The sequence below is a fragment of the Pelophylax lessonae genome, assembly GCF_965119305.1.
Source record: "Pelophylax lessonae genome assembly, chromosome: 5".
Lineage (NCBI taxonomy): Eukaryota > Metazoa > Chordata > Amphibia > Anura > Ranidae > Pelophylax > Pelophylax lessonae.
Genome location: NC_138772.1, coordinates 334,052,839 through 334,074,075, shown reverse-complemented (window position 1 = coordinate 334,074,075; position 21,237 = coordinate 334,052,839). Strand labels below are relative to the sequence as shown.

At 44.0% G+C, this 21,237-nt stretch overlaps 1 protein-coding gene across 1 annotated transcript in view; it reads right to left on the bottom strand.

Annotated features, from left to right (window-relative positions):
- SYCP2L (synaptonemal complex protein 2 like) overlaps positions 1-21,237 on the bottom strand; it is a gene marked incomplete at its 5' end in the record, with an annotated part of 320,901 nt that overhangs the window by 222,684 nt on the left and 76,980 nt on the right. Inside the window, 3 exons of the mRNA XM_082258962.1 lie at positions 4,812-4,930; positions 7,765-7,825; positions 10,686-10,834. Coding sequence (XP_082115088.1) covers positions 4,812-4,930; positions 7,765-7,825; positions 10,686-10,834 — 329 coding nt within the window. The remainder of the gene's footprint in view (positions 1-4,811; positions 4,931-7,764; positions 7,826-10,685; positions 10,835-21,237) is intronic.

Sequence of the window (21,237 nt, the reverse complement as noted above, 5' to 3'; positions counted from 1 at the left end):
GATGGTCTATCAAGCCAAAGAGCTTTGATTGATATGTTTTGAGAAGCATGAAGAGATTTAAAATTGTGCTTGCAAGTCTTTTGAATCCTCGATACAAGAACCATGCTTTCTCTTCTGATGATGTATTGGCAAAGGCAAAACAATGGCTGACAGAAGATATTCAACAGGAGGTGTAGGAGGTTCCTGCCCGAAAAGACAAGTCCAGAACACTTTTTTTATAAAGAGCAGCATGCTGCAAAAACAGAAAAAGGTCCAAAAATACGTCAACGAACAGAAGAGAATCTCCATCGCGGTCGAATTGATCAGGACATTTTCAGTGTTTTATTGGGGCCTCATGCGGAGGATTCAATTTCTTCTGAATCTAACTATGAGCTGGATGATGAACTTCATCTCTATTTAAAAGAACCAGTAATTGACAGAAGTTATCTTCTTCAGTGGTGGAAAGAAAATGAGGCACGCTACAAAAGACTTGCTTCCCATGCTAGAAGATACCTTGTTCTCTAAGCTTCTCAGTCCTCTCCTCCTGAGCATGTTTATGAAGTGGCAGCATCATACGAACAAAACCGAACACCTTTAACAAGTGCCCATGGACATGCTGAAATGTTCTGCTTTCTGCAGTATAATATTGTTCTACTTAACCACTTACCGCATACTGACGTACCCATACGTCGGGTAAATTTGCGGGGTTATACCGGGATGATGCCTCTAGCTAGAGGCATCATCCCGGTACCGTGGTTTGAAGCCAATGGTCGGCTTTCTGTCGGTAATGACCGATGAGGCTCGGGAGCCGCTCAATCGTTACCCGGGTGAGCGGGAGGGGACCGCCCCCCCCCCTCCCGCGGCTTTGCTCGGGGCTCCCGTCCCACCGGGAGCCCCGAGCACCCAGCCGGCACGTCCGCCGGCTGGATGGAGTCCCGATGAATGCCGGAAACAGCATCGATCGGGTCTCCGATGGCGTTACCTGGAGGCGGCGTCCATGACGTCACTTCCGGGTTACTGTGCTGCAAAAGGCAGCAAATTTAAAAAACGTCTGTATGCAAAAATGCCTTTCAGCGTTTTGCATACATGGAAGTGTAGTGGAGGGGTCTAGGGTATTTTAGACCCTCGATCCCTCCATAAAGTGTACCTGTCACTACATATCGGTGTCACAAGGGATGTTTACATTGCTTGTGACAGCAATAAAAGTGATCAGATTTTTTTTTTTTTTTTAAAAAAACCTGTAATAAAGTTAAAAAAAAAAGAAAAAAAATGGGAAAAAAAAAATTTAGCCGCCCCCGTCACCGTTAGCTCACGCACAAAAAAAAAAAAAACATACGCAAGTCGAGCAAATCGACTTAAAATGAAATCGCTGTTCAAACCACACATGTGAGGTATCGCAGTGATCGCCAGAGCGTGGGCAATAATTAAAAAAAAAAAAGAGCTACACTAACTCTAAACTGGTAACCGTTAAATTTAAAGCTTCGCCGATTGAGATCTCTATTGACCGTAGTTTGTCGCCATCCCACGGGGGGGGGGGGGCGCAATTTTAAACCGTAACATGTTGGGTATCCATTTACTCGGCGTGACATCATCTTTCACAATATACAAAAAAAATGGGCTAACTTTACTGTTTAGTATTTTTTAAATGCAGTGAAATGTGATTTTTCACATTTTTTCCAAAAAAAAATGGCGTTTTAAAGACCGCTGCGCAAATACCGCATGACAAAAAATTTTGCAATGACCGACATTTTATTCTCCAGGGTCTTTGCTAAAAAAAAAAAAAATATATATATATATATATATATATATATATATATATATATATATATATATATATATATATATATATATATATATATATATATATATGTGTGTGTGTGTGTGTGTGTGTGTGTGTGTGTGTGTGTGTGTGTGTATATATATATATATATGTATGTGTGTGTGTGTGTTTGGGGGCTCCAAGTAGTTTTCTAGGAAAAAATACTGGTTTTAACTTTTAAACAAAAAGTGTCCGAAATAGGGCTGGGGCTTAAGTGGTTAACTGGGAGTATTGAAAAAAGAGTAGTGTCCAGTCCAATTCATTGTCCAGCTGTTGCCTAGCTTTTTCCCAGCAGTTTTGCACTGACTGCTGTAGTTGCAGTGAGTGCCCTACTGCAGATGTAGTCCACTGACTCCAATCCACTGGATAGCTGTTGCCTAGCTTTTTTCTAGCAGTTTTGCACTGACTGCTGTAGTTGCAGCGAGTGCGCTACTTGCAGAGGTAGTCCACTGACTCCAATCCACTTTGTAGCCATTGCCTAGCTTTTTTTCTAGCAGTTTTGCACTGACTGCACTGCAGTAGTGATTTAAAATTATTGAGTGAGTGCAATACTGCAGCAGTTTATCAGATGATGTGAAACTAAATGTACCTGAAATTTAAGTTTTCTGATCAGTTTTCATGCAGTTAAGGTGTGAAGAATGAGGCCTTAATGTTTAAATTGTTAATAAATAAAGATTAACCTGTTTTATTGGGGCCTCATGCGGAGGATTACATTTCTTCTGAATCTGCAACTATGAGCCTGGATGATGAACTTTATCTCTATTTGAAAGAACCAGTAATTGACAGAAGTCATCCACCGGTTTCTTCAGAGCTCTGAACTGGCAGTGATAGGCCGGTGAAACGTGTCAGCGATTGCACCATGAACACGTGACACTTGGGGGAAACCAAGGTGATTACATCCCTCTGACCGGAGGTCGCAAGCTTCTGTGTCATTATGGTGTGACGGCTTGCTGCATACCTCACACAGCTTAACACGGCATGTAGGTGAGGTGGAAGAGACCGTACGGTCCAGATGGACGCTGGAGTACAGGTATACTGCGTACATATTGAGCAGGTCCATCAACTTGGACATTTTGGCGGAGCAGGTATACCCTTTACCTTTATTAACTAAGGAGACTTTTGATTCACAAAGGAGACTCATGAATTTCAACGTGTTGATATACAGAAAACTTCTGTGTCTAACTGGGTTATCTTGCTTTTCATGCTGGTAATTAAGCATTGCCAAGTCTTCAACTTATATTGCATAACCCAAGAATTCTTGAAGACAAGCATCTTTGTCCACTTTGTATCCTCAACTGCAGTTACCTGCCAATAGAGTGTACATGATTATCCCTATTTTGAGTTGCCACCTTCCTGGGCCCTTGCCCCGGTACACCTTTGTATACTGAAATCCTCATAGGAATCAGGATGCATGTGTTGATCAACTGTTATGTGTAAATATTTAATAGACAACGTTGTCTTCTTACATGGTGATGGGTGAGTGTTTTCTGGAATTGGTGTTTTAATTCATTTTCAATAAAGTGTACCTTGATTATATACCCAGGTGTACCGTTTTGACTTCTAGGATATATCTTTCTCCACCCCCTTTTTGACACTTGCCATTCAGGCCACAGAGTTTCATCAGAGTAGAGAATTTTGTTTCTCATGATCTGAAAGTCCTTCAGGTGCCTTTTGGCAAACTCCAGGTGGGCTGTCATGTGCCTTTTACTGAGGAGTGGCTTCCATCTGGCCACTCTTAACATACAGGTATGAATGGTGAAGTGCAGCAGAGATAGTTCTTCTGGAAGGTTCTCCTATCCAAAGAGAAACGCTGTAGCTCTGTCAGAGTGACCATCGGGTTTTTTGGCCACCTCCCTAACGAAGACCCTTCTCCCCCAATCGCTCAGTTTGGCCAGGTGGCCTGCTCTAGGAAGGGTCCTGCTGGTTCCAAACTTTTTTTTTTTACAAGTGGAGACCACTGTGCTCACTGGGACCCTTCAATGCTGCAAAAATGTTTCTGTATCCTTCCCCAGATCTATGCCTCGATACAATCCTGTTTCGGAAGTCTACATACAATACCTTGGACTTAATGGCTTGGTTTGTGCTCCGACATGCACGGTTAACTGTGGGACCCTTTATAGACAGATGTGTGCCTTTATAAATCATGTCCAATGAACTGAATTTACCACAGGTGGACTCCAATCCACTCCAATGTAGAAACATCTCAAGGATGTTCAGTGAAAAAAGGATGCACCTCAGCTCAATTTTGAGTGTCATGGCAAAGGCTGTGAATACTTATGTACATGTGATTTTTCTCATTTGTTACTTTTAATAAATTTGCAAAGGTTTTAAAACAAGCTTCTTTCAGGTTGTCATTATGGGGTTTTGTTTGTAGAATTTTGAGAAAAATAATTAATTTAAACCATTTTGGAATAAGGCTAACATGACAATGTGGAAAAAGTGAATACTTTCTGGAGCACATACACTATATATATATATATATATATATATATATATATATATATATATATATATATATATATATATATATACACATATACACACACACACACACATATACATATACACATACACATACACATACACATACACATATATATATATATATATATATATACACACACATACACATACACACGCGCACACACATACTCTGTATATCACATAGTTAAAAAAAAAAAAAAAAGAAATCACTAGGAATACAAGATTATTCATGCATGCTGCAACATCCTTTTCAAAAGCAATGATTATTTGGGTGGCTCAGTAGACCTTTACAAGGTTCTGCCCTTAGGAGGATGGACACTAGGACAACTTGACCTCAGAATCCATAATTTATCAGCCTTTAACAGTGCTTCATCATTGTACAAGCACTGCCAAAATAATGAATGTCTACAAGAATATTTTTCTACTATGATAGTAAAATCCTGCTGTATAACTTACAATGATCCTAAAATGACTACTAGGTACAATACACTAGTTTGAACACAAAGCAACTGAGAAAACTTAAACTCACGGAAGGTGGACACTCTATAGTTGGACAATGCAGCTCCTCAGAAGATACTCCCTCAGTCTTACAAGGGTTTGACTGACCCTTTTGCCAAAGCTGGGGTTTGGATTCTACAAAATTACCAGAAAGAAAACAAATTAAGGTCATGCTGAGAAGCAGAGAGGAGATTTTGCAGGGGAAAAATGATAATGCCATAAAGCTATAATACAAATATCCGAAGTACAGGAGATATTTTGTAACATATCAGCTTCCAATCTCAATGCCAATCTAAAATGCATGCATATATATATTACACACTTATACACCTTTGGCTAGTATGCACACCAGCTTCACTCTTCTGGTTCTGACCTCAACCTAGTAGACTGTCAACACTTCTTTTGGAAACAACCACATCTGTAATTTCATTTAGCTGATACAAAAAAAAAAAAAAAAATTCCCCACATATTGGAGTAGGTGAAAAGCACTAAAGCAGCAGTCACTAAACCTGAACGGATGGCGGACCTTTACACCTATTAAGTGGATTTACTAAAGGCAAAAAGCCTGTTCACTTTGCAAAGGAATTTTCCTTTAGCTTCGCTTTGCAAATACCCAATTACATTTTTTTTTGCTTACACAAAATTGGATAATGGAAGTCGAGCTTCACCTTACTCAATAAATTATGTTTTTTTCCATGTAGAGACTTCCCAGAAGGAAAATATTTTGCAGCACCACTGGACAGATTTGTATGAGTGTTTTGGGAAAAATTAAAGAAAAAAATTTGAAACAAGATGCTAGCACAGAGTTCTGTCTAATGTTTCCCCTTTTTAGTACCTGAGAGGTCCTAGCTTCTATTCTCAGACTTTAAAATTATAGACACAAGTCTAGTCTAGTGCAGTAGAATATTAAAGTTCATGGTCCTGTGAGCAGAAGGTTACTCCATATACAGGTCCTAAAATCTGAAAATGACCTAAATAATAGAACTTCCTGCTGAAGTTTCAGACTTTAATTCCAATACTGAAAGCTTGAAAGGAAGGCCTCATTGTTGTTCAAAGAAAATAAAACAAATCAACACCTAAATGTATAAAGCAGGGATGTCCAATCTGTGCCCCGTCACGGGCCACATTTGGCCCAAGACAGCAATAAATGCAGTCCAACGAAAAATCGTAAACTTACTTAAAAATAGTTTTTTTGGGGTAGGAATTTTTTGTAAAAATGCGTTTACACTTTGTGAACACGTGGACAAAAAAATTTGACCGTGTCTTTTTATTGGACTTTTATAAGTATTATCTTCCCAAAGAAAAGTCTCCCACTTTTTACAGTCACGCCCTATTCAGGTCATCAGTTTTCTGCAACACCTACAGTATATTTGTGAGTAACTATTTTCAAAAAATGAACAAGAAGGGCAAAATTAGAGCCAAAATTTCTGATGCGCACCTTGAGAATTCATTGAGAATTGCTACTTCATTCACTTAACCAGACATTGATGTGTTAGATTATCAAAAACTGTGCCAAATATTGCACTAGCTTTATATTGCCCTCTTACTTTTATAATAGAAAGAGCGCGGAGACACAGCTCTCATCCTCCTGCTCAGCGGGGGATCGGCAGATCGATCCCCCGCTGAGAAAAGCGGAGTCCGTTTGAAGGACTACAAGTGTGAAAGAGCCCTTAAAAAGGGACATTATACCTAATACTTTACTATTATCTTGGTTTTAGTATTAGTACCAATGGAAGATCTTTGGTTGGACACAGATCCCCAACTTCATTCTCGGATTTTTTGAATCTGTATAGTGATTTCAAACTTCGACTTTGGAAATTATTTCCTATCGATTTGAGATCTTTCTTTCCCCTTGCAAGGTTTAGAAGACACTTTTCAGTATTTTTTTGTCAATCTACTTAGGGTGTGTCTCTTCCCCCCCCCCCTCAGGCTGTGGGTTTTTCAATTGGGCTCCTGTTTTGCCCTCTATGGTTACGGATATCCACGTGCAACATATAATATTGGATTCCTAACAGTCATCCATTGACAAAACAATTGAGAGGGGATTCCCCCAGTCTCCCCATGAATGTGTGCTCATTTACAATGTGGCTTTAAATTATCCAGATTTATCTGAACAGCAAATACGATTCATTGCTTAAATGTAGATTTATTGGCATTTTTGTATTGATGTATTTGTGTATTAATACATTGATTTTTTGTAGTGAACCGTTATGCAATACTCTAGCAAGATCTTCTGAAGAAGCCAGAGAGATGTAGAGATGAACATATTGTAACAGTACTGTATAGAGAAGTTGTTTACAAATGTTTTTATCTGATAAAATATTCTAATGATTACAATAAAAATTGATTTTTTATATTAAATCTTGTGTGTGGCACCTTAAATCCCATTATCTACCTCAGTTATGGGCTTTATTTGGGGATGTGGTGCCTAGGATACTTTCAGACACCGGTTTCTTTTTCTATCCTTATTGTTGGTTTATTTTATATGCGGCCCAAGACAATTCCTCTTCTTGTAATGTGGCTCAGGAAGGTTAAAGGTTGGACACCCCTGATATAAAGCATTGCGTTTAGGCAGGCCATAGACCGATAATTTCTTTCCTGCAACCACGGGTTGCAGGAAAGAAATTCATAAAATTCCCCCATAATCACAGATAGTGCTAAAGTGAGAATCCATTCTGCCGAGCCATTGCGTTTTCCTGGCACGTGAAGGAGGGGATACGAAAGCAGTCCCTGCCGGGAGAAGATAGTGAATATTGCTAGCAGTTATAACAGCCACTTGCAATAATCACATGTAAAATCCGGCAGGCTGGTTGTACCCAAGTTGATTGATCAATCAACCTGGGTACATTCAGCCTGCACATACATGGTTCGAATCTTGGCCGGTTCCTTCGAAACGGGCCGAGATTCCAACAGTCTATGACCGACTTTAGAAAGTTAAACTTACATATAATACGTAACAATTCAGCAAAAGCTCAGCTTACCACTAGAAGTTGGAGAATTTGCTTGACTTGCACTTTCATTTTTGGCATCTTGATTTCTGATTATCTTGAACAAACACAAAATGTGTAGAGTACATGAATACAATTGCATGAAGGATTGTCTCAAAGCAAGAGCCTTTTGTATACTTAAAATTATACTAAATGCTCCAAAGCATTGGTAAGGTGTCTACTCACCAACCCATCACCCTTTCGTCTCTCTCCCCCCCCCCCCCCCCCAAAAAAAAAAAAACGTAAACTTTTGGCCAGATCATGGACATGCAGTCATTTAAAGATTTTTTTCAAGCAATAAATGAGCTTTAAAAACCATGCTTCATTGACCTCTGTAGGTGAAGGCACAATGGAATAATTAATCCTTACCCTTCACAGCAGAAGAGGAAGGGTATCACAATTTGTTTCCTCAGCAGCTCAGCTCATCCAGCTATCCCCATCGCAGCAGTGACACTACTCTACTCTATTAAAAGCACACTGAGGAGGAAGAGAGCATCAGGCATTGAAAGGCACAGAGGGCCATATAAATGAATTAGTGACTTATGAGCCACTGATCACAGATATTAATTTAAAAGGAGAGTCTAATGCCCCATACACACGTGCAGATTATCTGCAGACTTTTGTCTGCAGACTTACCTTTTCTATGTAGTGCAAGGGCCTGCCGGATTGCATACAAATTGAAAGTGTTTAGATTTGACCTCATATTATATGGTTTTGGTAAGTCTGCAGACAAAAGTCTGCAGATAATCTGCACGTGTGTACGGGGCATAAGGAACACTTCTGTTATGACTTCATAGTCACTGATGAAACCACATGCTGATAGCAGAAGATAATACAGAGGACATAAGGCTAAGCTGGTCAGCTGAAAGGGGTCCTGTTCTGACAGAAAATAGTTTGTTTCAAATACAGACATGTACATGAATACATATTTTTTTACTGGGGGCGTTCGAGACCGTATGACTGCTTTAATGCTTAACGAACAGATGTCTAGACTCTCACACTAAACTTTCTAAAGATTTGGGAGCCTTGTCTTCAATATATCTTTCATTCAAGAAAGGGAATACAATAAGACACTCACTAAAACTGGAGATAAAACGGTTTACCCTTAAAACACGTAAGGGGTTCTTTACTGTCAGAGCAGTGGGGATGTGGAACTCTCTTCCACAAGCAGTGATATCAGCAGGGAGTATCCATAGTTTCAAAAAATGATTAGACAATCACCTTAAAGACCACAACGTACAGGGGTATACAATGTACAGTTAACATCAAACACACACACACACACACACACACACACACACACACACACACACACACACACACACACACATCATAGGTTGAACTGGATGGACTGATGTCTTTTTTCAACCTCATTAACTATGCAACTATGTAATATGCCTTTCCCCGGCTTCCTCTGGCTAGTGTTGGATGCCCGTGACAGCCCCCACCTGATTATCCCGAGTCCATATCCACATTGCCCTTCCTCCCTCTTTTCTCTTTTACTGGCTCCCCCTTTCTCCTATCCCTTTCCCTTCTTTCTCCTCCTCCTAGGGTTTTGCCCCTCTTTTGTTCTACTTGATTTTCGTGCACTCTTTGAATGTGTGACCTATATAGCACAATTCTCAGAGAATTGGCCTGTCCAGGTTTGACACCGATATCCTTTAGGGATCCTTCTGGACCTTGTTTTTGAGCTCTTCATGCTCCTTGAACATAATTATTGCTACTGTTCCTTTTTGTTTGACAATACATGAAGCTCCGTTTCGTTTTCTATTGTCATTCCAAGCCTCTGCATGGGCAGATTGGATGCTTCATTTTTATCCTTTTAAAACTTGAAAAAAAAATATTTGTACCAGAATATTTTATGGACTCATTAATGAACTTAGATTTGAGGCCTCTTCACATTGCCGATACACTGAAATGCAGCAGCTTGGTGTGCGGGCAGCTGTCAGCTTTGGCTGCAGTGAGGTATCGGTAGGGGCGATGTTATAGAAATTTAAATGTTTTTTGCCAACTTTAGTTGAAGTGCACAAAGTGACACTTCATGTCCCTGCACAGGAGTAGGATGCGTGAAGCTGCTATGTGGTGACATGAAGTGCCTTCCTCTGCGCTGCAATAAAATGCAGCATGTCAGCATTAACTTACAAAGCCATCACACATGCCACCCCCAGCAACATCACTAACTTAGTCTCAAATTACCAACCTAATCCTTCGCTTTGTTCCTCCCAAAACCTCCTGCTCTCTAGCTCCCTTGTCACCTCCTCCCCTGCTCGCCTCCAGGACTTTACCCAAGCCTCTCCCATCCTATGGAACTACTCCCTGAATCTGTCTGACTTTCTCCTACTCTGTTCCACTTTTAGACGATCCCTGAAAACCCTTCTCTTCAGAGAAGCCTATTCTGCCACCACCTAACTGTACTGTTATTTTAGCTTACCCCCCACAGCTATTACCTTGTGTATCACTTGACCCTCCCTCCCAAGATTGTAAGTGCTTATGAGCAGGACCTTCAGATTCCTCCTGTACTAAATTGTATTAAAGAGCTGTGCAAACTATAGGTGCTATATAAATCCTGTATAAATATAATTGCAACTCACTGCAAGGCGCCTCTTGGCTGGGCTGCAGTGTGAACAGGGCACATAGAAAACAACTGCTTTCTATGTGCCCCAGCGGTGACTGGCGTTCGTGACGAAAACTGCCAATCACTACACTAAATGGGAACGGGTCTTTACTGAAACTGTTCTGGTGCCCTGGTTAAGATTGTAAAACCTTTTTAGCATCTATTTTCTTACTGGTGATGACACTCCGCCGCTGTCAGACTTCCAGGAAATTTACCTGAAGTGTGTGACCCAATCATTTAAAGATTTTATATACCTACACATAATACACTTCCCACATAACCTATAGCAGAAAATCAAGCTTACCATTTTCATTTCCTCCCCATAGGTTTTGAGAATGGCACTCTCAATGTCATGCTCTTTTTCAAAATAAATCTTCACATGTTTTGTCTCCTTGGTATTAATTAAAATATGTGTTTTGGGGTATATGTCCAATTGTTTTTGATCGCCTACTTCTAAAGGGGAAAAAAAAAAATGTGTATTTGGTTACAAAAATGAATTACATTTTTAATACTTGATGCAAAAACAAAAAAGTATGATTAAAAGCGACCATGCTAGAATTTCATTGAAATTTTAGTAGAAAGTTTAGCTTTAGTACCAACAACCCTCCATTTACATGTTAACCATTCCTACAACTACATTAGGTAGATTAGTATTGGAACACTCAGGAACTAATTGTGTAGGAATTGTTGCTATAGAGCCTTTATATTTCAATCTGTTTATAAAAGTTTCTTTAGAACAAGCATAATCCAAAAAAAAAAAAAAAATTGATTTTTGTCTTCCCGTAAAATCCTTTTCTCTAAAGTTCATTGACCGATGCAGTTTTCTGGTCTCCATATCAGTAGGGTTATACTGTCCCCTACAGGAGTAGGACACTAGGCAGAAAAAAGTTCTGGCTACGCCTATGGGCAGTCCCAGGGGTTATACCCTCTCTCCCTGCTATAGGATGTCAGTTTTGCATCAAAGCAGTGTCAGAGAAAATACCAACCCAACTCAAATAGAGGGGCGGGTACTGCCTCCATCAATGAACTTCTAAGAAAAGGAAGACAAAAATCCAATTTTCTCTATCGTTCATTGACGGACGCAGTCTCGGATCTTCATATCAGTAGGGACATCCCAAAAGGAGTGCCGTAAAAATGAGGGGTAAAAATGAGGGGTGGGAACAGCAGAAAAATAATTCCAAGGCTAAACCATAGCCAACCAGGCAACATAGGACTCATCAGAACCACAAGAGGAGACCCACCTGAAAAAACATCAAACACCCTCAAGGGAGACTAAAAACACCCTTAAAATGGCAGCCTGCAAATCTTTGCAGCCAAAATAGGCATCTGCAGATGCCAGCAAATCCACCTTGTAAAACTTGTGAAAGTGTAAACAGACGACCAAGTAGCCGCCTTGCAAACCTGAAGCACAGATGCCTGATGGCCAAAAGCCCAGGAAGCCTTAAGCACCCGAGTAGAATGTGCCTTAACAGGGAAAGGTGGAACCTGACCCTTAATCGAATAACCTTGCGTAACTGTCTGTCTGATCCACCTGGAAATAGTCGCAGCAGGTGCAGGCAGCTCTTTCTTTGGGCAATCCGTGAGCACAAACAGTGAATCCGACTTCCGAAAAGACTCAGTAAGCGCCAAGTACACCCTGATTGCCCGAATCACATCCAAGTTATGTAATGCAATTTTCCTAGGATGTTTTGGCCAAGGACACAGGGTAAAGTCCTCATTCAAGTGAAAACTGCAAACCACATTTGGAAGGATGGATCTGGACAAAGTACCACTTTATCCCTGTGAACCACCATAGAGGGAGGACAGGACAACACCGCCAGTTCTGACACCATTGGCGCAGAAGTAATAAATTACCAAAAAGCCACCTTCTGGGACAAGGAAAGCAGGGGAATCTCCTGAATACTTTTAAAAGGAGATTTCCGGAGAAACTACAACACAAAATTAAGGTCCCAAGGTGGCAACGGAGGTCACACTGGAGAGGCCAAGTGTCTCACCCCCTGGATAGAGTTACGTACTAGAGAATGAGAGGCTAATGGCCTTTGGAAGAAAATTGCCAAGGCTGAAACCTGACCCTTGATAGTACTCAAGGCTAACTTTTGATCAACTCCCCGTTGATGGAAAGCCAATATCTGAGCCACCAAGTAAGAGCGAGGGGGAACCCCAAGAGAGACTCAACACCACGCAATATATAACTTCCATGTACGAAGATAGATCTTCCTAGAAATCGCTTTCCTCACTTTAAGCAGAGTAGGAACCACTCTGGTATGACCTTGTGAACCCATTTGTCTTGTGTCCGGGATAGCCACAGGTCCTGGAACCGGCAAAGACATCACCCCACCTCAGATACGGGTGAGGGCATGTCGAAGGGGCCTTGTCCTCAGGTCTGGAGAAACTTGACTTTGGTTTGCCAGACCAGGCTCGCTTGGAACCACCCGAGGGGGCCTTGAAGGACTTTGCCTTATGACTGACCCTGAGGGATGAAAAAAAAAAAAGTGCTAAAAATGAGGGGCCCTGTCTGCTACGCGGAGGACCACTGCCCAAACCGACAGTCGGCCCAAAATGGGAGCAGCATCCAGCATGGCATCGCAAACAAATTGCAGCCCCAGCACCAACAGCTCCGCAAAGGCAGGGGGAAGTTGTTTCCCCTCCATGTCACTGCATAGCAACTTAGCTCATTCAGTCAAGGTTTGCGAGACAAGGGCAACCGTAAACACCGGTCTTAGTGCAGATCCTGCCAGGGAGTAGATATTGCGGGCCACAGATTCCAAATTTTCTATCCGCCGGATCCTTAAAGGATGGTGAATCCTCCACTGGGATCATGGTAGCTTTATTCAGTCTTGAGACCAGAGGGTCCACCGAAGGTGGAACAGTCCACTTCTTTATAAAGGGACTCATCAAAGGGGTAGCGTCTAGCAATACGCTTAGGTACCCCAGGGGAACGCTTTGGGCAATTCCATTCTTTTTTGAGCATATTGTCAAAATACGCGGGGGAGAGAGAAACCTTTGCTGCTCTGGTTGGCTTGTGAGTGCCAAACGTTACCTGCGCCTCATTCACAGTCGCAGCTGCGTCCTCCATTTTCAGGGTCTCACACACAGATACAACCAGTGCGTCCACCAGCGACTTTTTCCACGGTGGTGGAGGGAGAGGCGTCATCCTCACTATCAGAGAAGACAGGGTGTGAGGTAGTAGACCCGGCAGGGAGACCTGCATCTGTGGTGGCTGAATCAGATTCAGAGTCTAACATATCAGATGAGGCAGGGGCAGACGGAGGGCGTTTTTTAGCATCTCTCCCTTTAAAGGCCAACTCTACCCAGGACACAAAGGATTCCAGGACCGCCAAAAGTGCATCTATAGATAGCTGAGATCCGGAGAGCCCTGCGGCCTCCTTGAGGGGGGTCAGGTGGGGACACTTGTTCTGCAAGGTCCATGGTGCACCAGGGGAACCCGTCAACAAAAAGTTGAGAACATTTTTTTTTATTTTCTAAGAACGTCCAACCACGCTACAGCGCCCCCAAGAGGTCAGGCAGAGTGCACTAACACCCCCCCCCCCCCCAGCAGAGAGCGAGAGAGAGCGAGCGCGAGAGAAACCCCCTAGACTCACCACCCTTCACCAAAGATGCACCAGGAAGGCCCAGAATGTCTGCACAGCGCGTTTCTGCAGCGATTTCGATCCTCAGAGAAAGATCTGAGTGCCAGCACTAGGGTATAGGGAGGGGCTCCACCACCAGAAAAAAATGCCTCTAGGAACTCCCAGAACATGTCCGCCAGTGATTCTCAATAGAAATCCACCGAAAAATGGCGCCGGGTGTACCAAGATGGCAGCCGAGCACATGTAGCTACAATAAAATGGCGGCGACCCTCATGGGGAACCCCCAGGCTCCTGGACAGGATCGATTGGAAGATGGGCCCTGGAGTGACCGGTAGAAACCCCGCCCCCCCCCCCCCCTGCGGCCTAAGCTCGTTCCCAGCCCCCGGGAGTAGTCAAACATCCCAATAGCTCCTAGTAGTGAGGGGGGGTGCGTGATAGGACAGAGGGAAACCCGGGGTTGCGAGGGTCCGATCGTCCTAAGGAGGGCCCGCTTTCACCCCAAACCCACCAGGGGAAGGGGGGGGGGGACATTTACCCACCATATCAGGAACAGGCAGGTACTATCTCCTGACGGAACCCCTCTCCACCAAAGTGGGGGGGGGAAATCGATCAGCCAAACAGGAACACTACGACTCTGGCCTAGACCCGGTCGTATGTGACCTGGTGAGACTAACTCATGAGGCCAGTCCCCTGTCCAGTGGGACTATGTCGCGAAGCTAAGGTCTGCGTGTGCTCGTTGGTCCAGCTAGGGTGACCACTGGATCTATATATCCAGCCAGTCACTCAGATCCAGCATAGTTGCTTGCAGATCTCACAGGGAAAAAAAAAAAAAAAAAACGGAGAAAAAGTTAACTAGAAAAAACTAATCTAGAAAAAAAAAAAAAAAAAAAAAAAAAAAACTTTGCCATGACCAGAGATCCCAGCAAGGAACTAGGTCCTTACTCCTGACTAGGCAGATTTCATAAAACGGACAAAAGGTAGAGAGGGTATACCTCCTGGGACTGCCCATAGGTGTAGCCAGAGTTTTTTTCTGCCTAGTGTCCTACTCCTGTAGGGGGGCAGTATAATCCTACTGATATGGAGATCAGAAGACTGCCCCCGCCAATAAACAATAGAGAAAATTTTAAAAAGGAATTCAATATACTATACACTTAAAAACGGTGTATATATATATATATATATATATATATATATATATATATATATATATATATATATATATATATATATATATATATATATATATATATAACACATACACACACACACACATATATATATTGAGTAGTCACTATATAAAAACGATATGGATCAGTTGGAAAACCCGAAATTTTAAAAAATATAAAAAAAATTTAGGTTAAAAAAAGGAGAAAAAGATTTAAACCTACATTTTAGGCATCTCAGATAAAGATTACATAAAAATATCCTCTTATGTTGTATACATGCTCCCTCAAATGGTCCCTTAATAGTCAAGTAGTTCTACCAATGTATTGTTTCCGACATGGACATTCTGTATCCTGTACGCTGATGCCAATAGGCATTCAACATAATCCCTGACAAAGGTGGTGACAGTGGTATGTTATTTAAATTTTGTTTTCATTTCCCATGAATGAGTAGCAGCAACATAATGGCGGCTGTAACATTTGGAAAATTGCGGGTAAGCACTTTTCCATTTCCACCACTGTAGTTATTTAAGGGGGTTTGTTGTCTGACGTGATCGATGGGTAGATTCCTTGAGAAAGTGTATATGCACGAAACGCGCCAGCAGGTACCTACATGCTGACATCGCCGCCGCTTCCTCGTGCAAGGAGGGGTGGCCATTTCTGTAAGTTTGGCCACTGTTTTATGCAGCAGCATTTGTTTTCAACTAGTAATAAAATACTACACTATATTAGTACCGTGCCTCCTGAAAGTATTAACAGTGCTTCACTTTTTCCACATTTTGTTATGTTACAGCCTTATTCCAAAATGAATTAAATTCATTATGTTCTTCAGAATTCTGCAAACAATACCCTGCAATACCAAATGTGAATGGAGTATATTTGAAATCTTCGCAAATTTATTAAAAAAAAAAAAAAAAAAATGTACATAAGTATTAACAGTCTATGCTAATACTTTGTTGAAGCACCTTCTTTGGCACCAATTACAGCCTCAAGCTTGGCACACCAATTTCTCCCATTCTTTATTGCAGGATCTCTCAACCTCTATCAGGTTGGATGGGGAGTGTTGGTGCACAGCCATTTTCAGATCTCTCCAGAGATGTTCAACCGGGTTCAAGTCTGGGCTCTGGTTGGGTGACTCACCCACTCAAATTACATTTACAGAGTTGTCCCATAGCCAAACCTTTTTGTTATCTTGACTCTGCTTAGGATCGTTGTCCTGTTGGAAGATGAACGTTGCTCTTCAATCTGAGGTCTAGAGCGCTCTGGGGCAGGTTTCATCAAGGATTTCTCCTTGAAAGATTTTTTTAAAATATTGTATATGCAAGTTAAAAATATTGTATATGCAACTCCTTGCATATAACAGATTTTTTTTAAAATCTAACCGTAAAATTCCTTTGAGTCCTCCGACACGTCACCGCCCACTCATACAGTCTTCACCAATGGGTACTGGCTTAATCTCCACAGGAGTAACTAGGCATAAGACTTGTTAAAACAAAGCATTTACATAGACACCCCTATGGGGGCTGTCCCACTAGTCCAATACCCCCCTGCAATCAGCCATCCCAACTCAGTTTGGTAGCAAGCAGTTAAGTCTATAAGAACACCAATAGAGGGGCGGGGGCGGCGACTGTCGAGGACTCCGAGAAAACAATTTTACGGTAAGATTTCACAAAAATTCAGTTCTCTTACGTCCTCCCGACAGTCGCCGCCCACTCATACAGTCTTCACCAATGGGATGTCCCAAAGCAGTGTAGACATGAGGGGTGGGCAACGCAACCGTCAGAAAGGCAACGCAGTACCCACATCAGAGAAAGGAACCTTACATGAACAGAAAGGTAACCCTCTGGGTAACAAAAAAGGCTCAACAGGAGCAACAACCCAGGAAAGCAAATAACCAAGGGGATAAACAACCCCAACAGCCAGGGACCCGGATTAAAACCAGGGTCCCCTCACGGTACTGCCGCACAGAGAACTTTGCGGCCAAAGGAGGCATCAGCTGATGCCAGATCAATTTTGTAGAATTTGGAAAAGGTGTGCACTGATGACCAAGTCGCAGCCTTACACACCTGGGCCACCAAAGCCTGATGCCGGAAGGCCCAGGACGCACTCACAGCTCTGGTAGAGTGCGCCTTGACAGGGAAGGGCGGTACCCGTTCCTTCAACGAATAGGCCTGTACAATTGTCTGCCTGATCCATTTTGAAATGGTCGCCGCAGACGCAGCCATACCCTTGTGAGGTCCCTCAGGAAGGACAAAGAATCCGATTTCCGAAAGGATTCAGTCGACAGGTAAACCCTGATCGCCCTGACAACATCCAAGGAAACCACCTTTGGAAGAAAGGACGGGTTAGGTCGCAAGACCACCTTATCCCTATGAACCACCAGGTAAGGGGAGCGGCAAGACAAGGCCGCCAACTCCGACACTGTGCGAGCAGAAGTGATCGCCACAAGAAAGGCAACCTTTTTAGACAGCAGAGTCAACAAGATTTCCCTGATGTTTTAAAAACGGGGAACGTTGTAACACGGACAGAACCAAGTTCAATTCCCATGGAGGTAAGGGCTCCCTTCAAGGAGGGGCCAAATGACGCACACCTTGAATGAAGGTGCTAATCAAAGAATCAGATGCCACAGGGCGCTGGAAAAGGACAGCCAGAGCAGATACCTGGCCCTTAATCGTGGCCAACGCAAGGCGCTGGTCCACACCAGACTGAAGGAAAGCCAACACTCTCGCCACCGAGTATGAACGAGGAGAGAAGCCCCTGGACTCACACCAGGCAAAATAAGCTTTCCACGTAGGGTAAAATCTTACCAGACGAGGCTTTTCTAGCCTTGAGCAAGGTAGGAATGACCTCCGAGGAGAGACCCCTGTCTTAGGGCCTGGCTTTCAACAGCCATGCCGTTAAAGCCAGCGACTAAAGTAGGATGGAAGATCGGTCCCTGAGACAGTAGATCTTCTCGCATTGGTAGCCGCCATGGAGGCTCGACGGCCAGGTGAACGATGTCCGCGTACCAGGACTGGCGTGGCCAGTCCGGCGCCATCAGAATCACCAATGTTGGTTCCAAGGCCAACCTGCGAAGGAACCTGGACAACAACTGAATCGGAGGAAAGGCATATATCAGATGATACTGATGCCAAGGCACCACCAGTGCATCCGAGGCGACTGCCAGAGGATCGCGCATTCTTGCCCCGAACCTTTCCACCTTATGGTTTAGCCGAGACGCGAACAGATCCACATCCGGGATCCCCATTTCGCACACAGCATTTGAAATACCTCCGGGTGCAGGGACCATTCCCCCTGGTCCAGGGTCTGGCGGCTCAGATAATTGGCCTGCCAATTCTCTACACCCGGATGTGAACTGCCGATATTGCCTGGACATGAGTCTCGGCCCAAGACAGAATGCTGGTCACTTCCTGGGCCGCCCGGGCACTCCTGGTGCCCCCTTGGTGATTGATGCAAGCCACCGCAGTGGCATTGTCCATCTTCACCCGTACAGGGCGGCCCTGAAGACGGTCCGACCAATGGAACAGGCACAGCCTGAACGCTCTCAATTCCAATATGTTTATGGGGAGGGAGGATTCCTCCACTGACTAAGTGCCCTGGGCAGACAGGTTGCCCAGGACTCCACCCAGGCCCGACAGGCTGGCATCCGTGGTAAGTACTGTCCACAGTAACGGCCGGAAGGAAACCCCCGAACCCTGTCCCGATGAGGTACCGGGACGATCACCCCCTGGGTGAGGAGATCTCGCACCGCCTGATGCAGGTCCTGTAAACGCCCTGGGGTCAAATGAAGATTTGAGGGAAAGAATTTGTCCACCGGCTGCGAAAGGAATTCAATCTTGTAACCTGATCGAATGATTTCCTGAACCCACCGGTCTGGAATTCGGAGCAGCCAAGGCTGGAGGAAACCGCGCAAACGTCTCCCCAACCCTGAAACGGGTGAGGGCGCCCCATCAGGCAGAGGCGGACTGGGCCGCCGCACTAGCTTGGCCAGATTTCGGTTTGCCTGCCCAGGGCTTTCTCTGGCCCTTGAAGGGTTTCCCCTTGTTCTGTGCCTTGAAGGCACGAAAGGACCCCTGATTTGGTTTAAAGGAGGGGCCCTGCTTACCGCTTAAAAACTTGCCTTTAGGATTCTGGGGCAGCAGAGTGCTCTTGCCCCCAGTGACCCCGTTTACCAATTCATCTAGGGATTCCCCAAACAGGCGAGACCCCGCATAGGGGATGTCAGCCACCGTTTTTCTTGAAGTCTGGTCAGCCGACCAGCTTTTCAACCATATCAGGCGATGGTTAATCACTGCGACACTGGACAGGCGCGCAGCTAACGGGGCCTCATTCAAGGCCGCATCGCACAAATACATGACTCCTTGATAGATCTGGTCCACCATCGCCACGGTAGTAGGGGGAGCAGAATCAGCCACGAGGGTGAGTCTTAGCACCTTGGTCCAATCCGCCACAGCCTGAGCCGCCATGACAGAGGCAAAAATAGGCTTTAGCAGGGAACCCGCCACCATGTAGGCATGGCGGGCAGGGGATTCCATCCTCCTTTCCGTAGGATCCCTAAACACCGGAGAATATTCGGTGGGTACCAGAGTGGCCTTAATCAATCTGGCCACAGTGTGATCCACCTGAGGGGCCACACACCAGCGCAAATCCGTAGGAGACGCAAAGGGATAAAGGAGTTGAAACCTCTTAGGCACCACAAAGGTGCGTTTTAAATGACGCCATTGATCATTCACAGTAGCGTGAAACTCAGCGGGGCAAGGGAACACCTGCACCGCCTTGCAGGTCCTGGGTGTACCAAAAGAGGACACAATGCCCGGAGGATTGGGCTCATCCTCTAAATGTAGTGTTCCTTAATGACAAGAATTAGCGCATAAATAGCTGCGCGGTCCTCGGCCGTCCCAGGGGGGGAATCATCCACCCCTGCAACCTCCACCTCCCCCTCAGACAGAGAAGAGCGAGACCCTTCAAGGGGCACGCCACCTACGGCAACCATATCCTATTCAGAATCAGAAGACAAGGAAAAAACGAGGCCTTTTTCTGTCAGCACGTTCAGTCATTAGAATATCCACTTTGGACACCAAAGTCGCCACTGCAGCAGACAAAGTAGACAGAGCAGAAGATTCAGAGGAACCTGAATCCCCCACTAAGGCTGTGGGAAATTTGCTGTCCTGAGATTCTATAGTAAAAAAAAGTTTTTTTTTTTTTGTTTTTTTTTGTTTTTTTTTTTTTTTTAGGGACCCCCGCAGCACACCGCTACAAGACTGACAAACAGACCCCTGAGCAGGATAAACTGATAGCCAGAAGTATTTGCACAAAAAAAGGACAGCAGACAGACCCCCACAAGTGTTACCACCGCAGCCGATCTCTTCTGAACAGGAGGAAGTGATGTCACCGCAGGAGACTGAACTGAGACTGCAGGCCAAGGAAAAATGGTTGCCTATAGAAAGTATGGGAGGCTTCGGGAAAATGGCCGCGGACATGTGCTCGGAAAGAAACTTTTGCCACACACAAGATGGCGCCGCAAGGCACCAAAACACACCACATACAATGCTGTATAAGTGCCCACAGTGAAGCCAGACATGCTGCCCACACCTAAAATGGCGGACCGGCGGTGTTTAATCCTGCAGCGGTCGTCACACGTGTCTGTACCTCCAAATAGCACCCTAAAGTGACACAGGAGAGTCCGACTCCCAGCTCTGCAAACGCCGTCTTCATCCGAAGATCCGACTAACGCTGACAAAAAACAGCTAGTAGTGCAAAGAAAAAACACATTTGCAACAAATAAAATCATAAAATAGAAGAAAGGCTGAGACTGTAGCCCCAGCACAGGGAAGCCCATCTTACTCCTTAACTAGGCAGAAGACAAACTGAGTTGGGATGGCTGATTGCAGGGGGGTATTGGACCAGTGGGACAGCCCCCATAGGTGTGTCTATGTAAATGCTTTGTTTTTTAACAAGTCTTATGCCTAGTTACTCTTGTGGAGATGAAGTCAATACTGTATGAGTGGGTGGCGACTGTCGGAGGACGCAAGAGAAACAATATTTTATAACTGAAAGAGACAACTTTTTTTTTTTTTTTTTTTTTTTTTTTTTTTTAATGTGG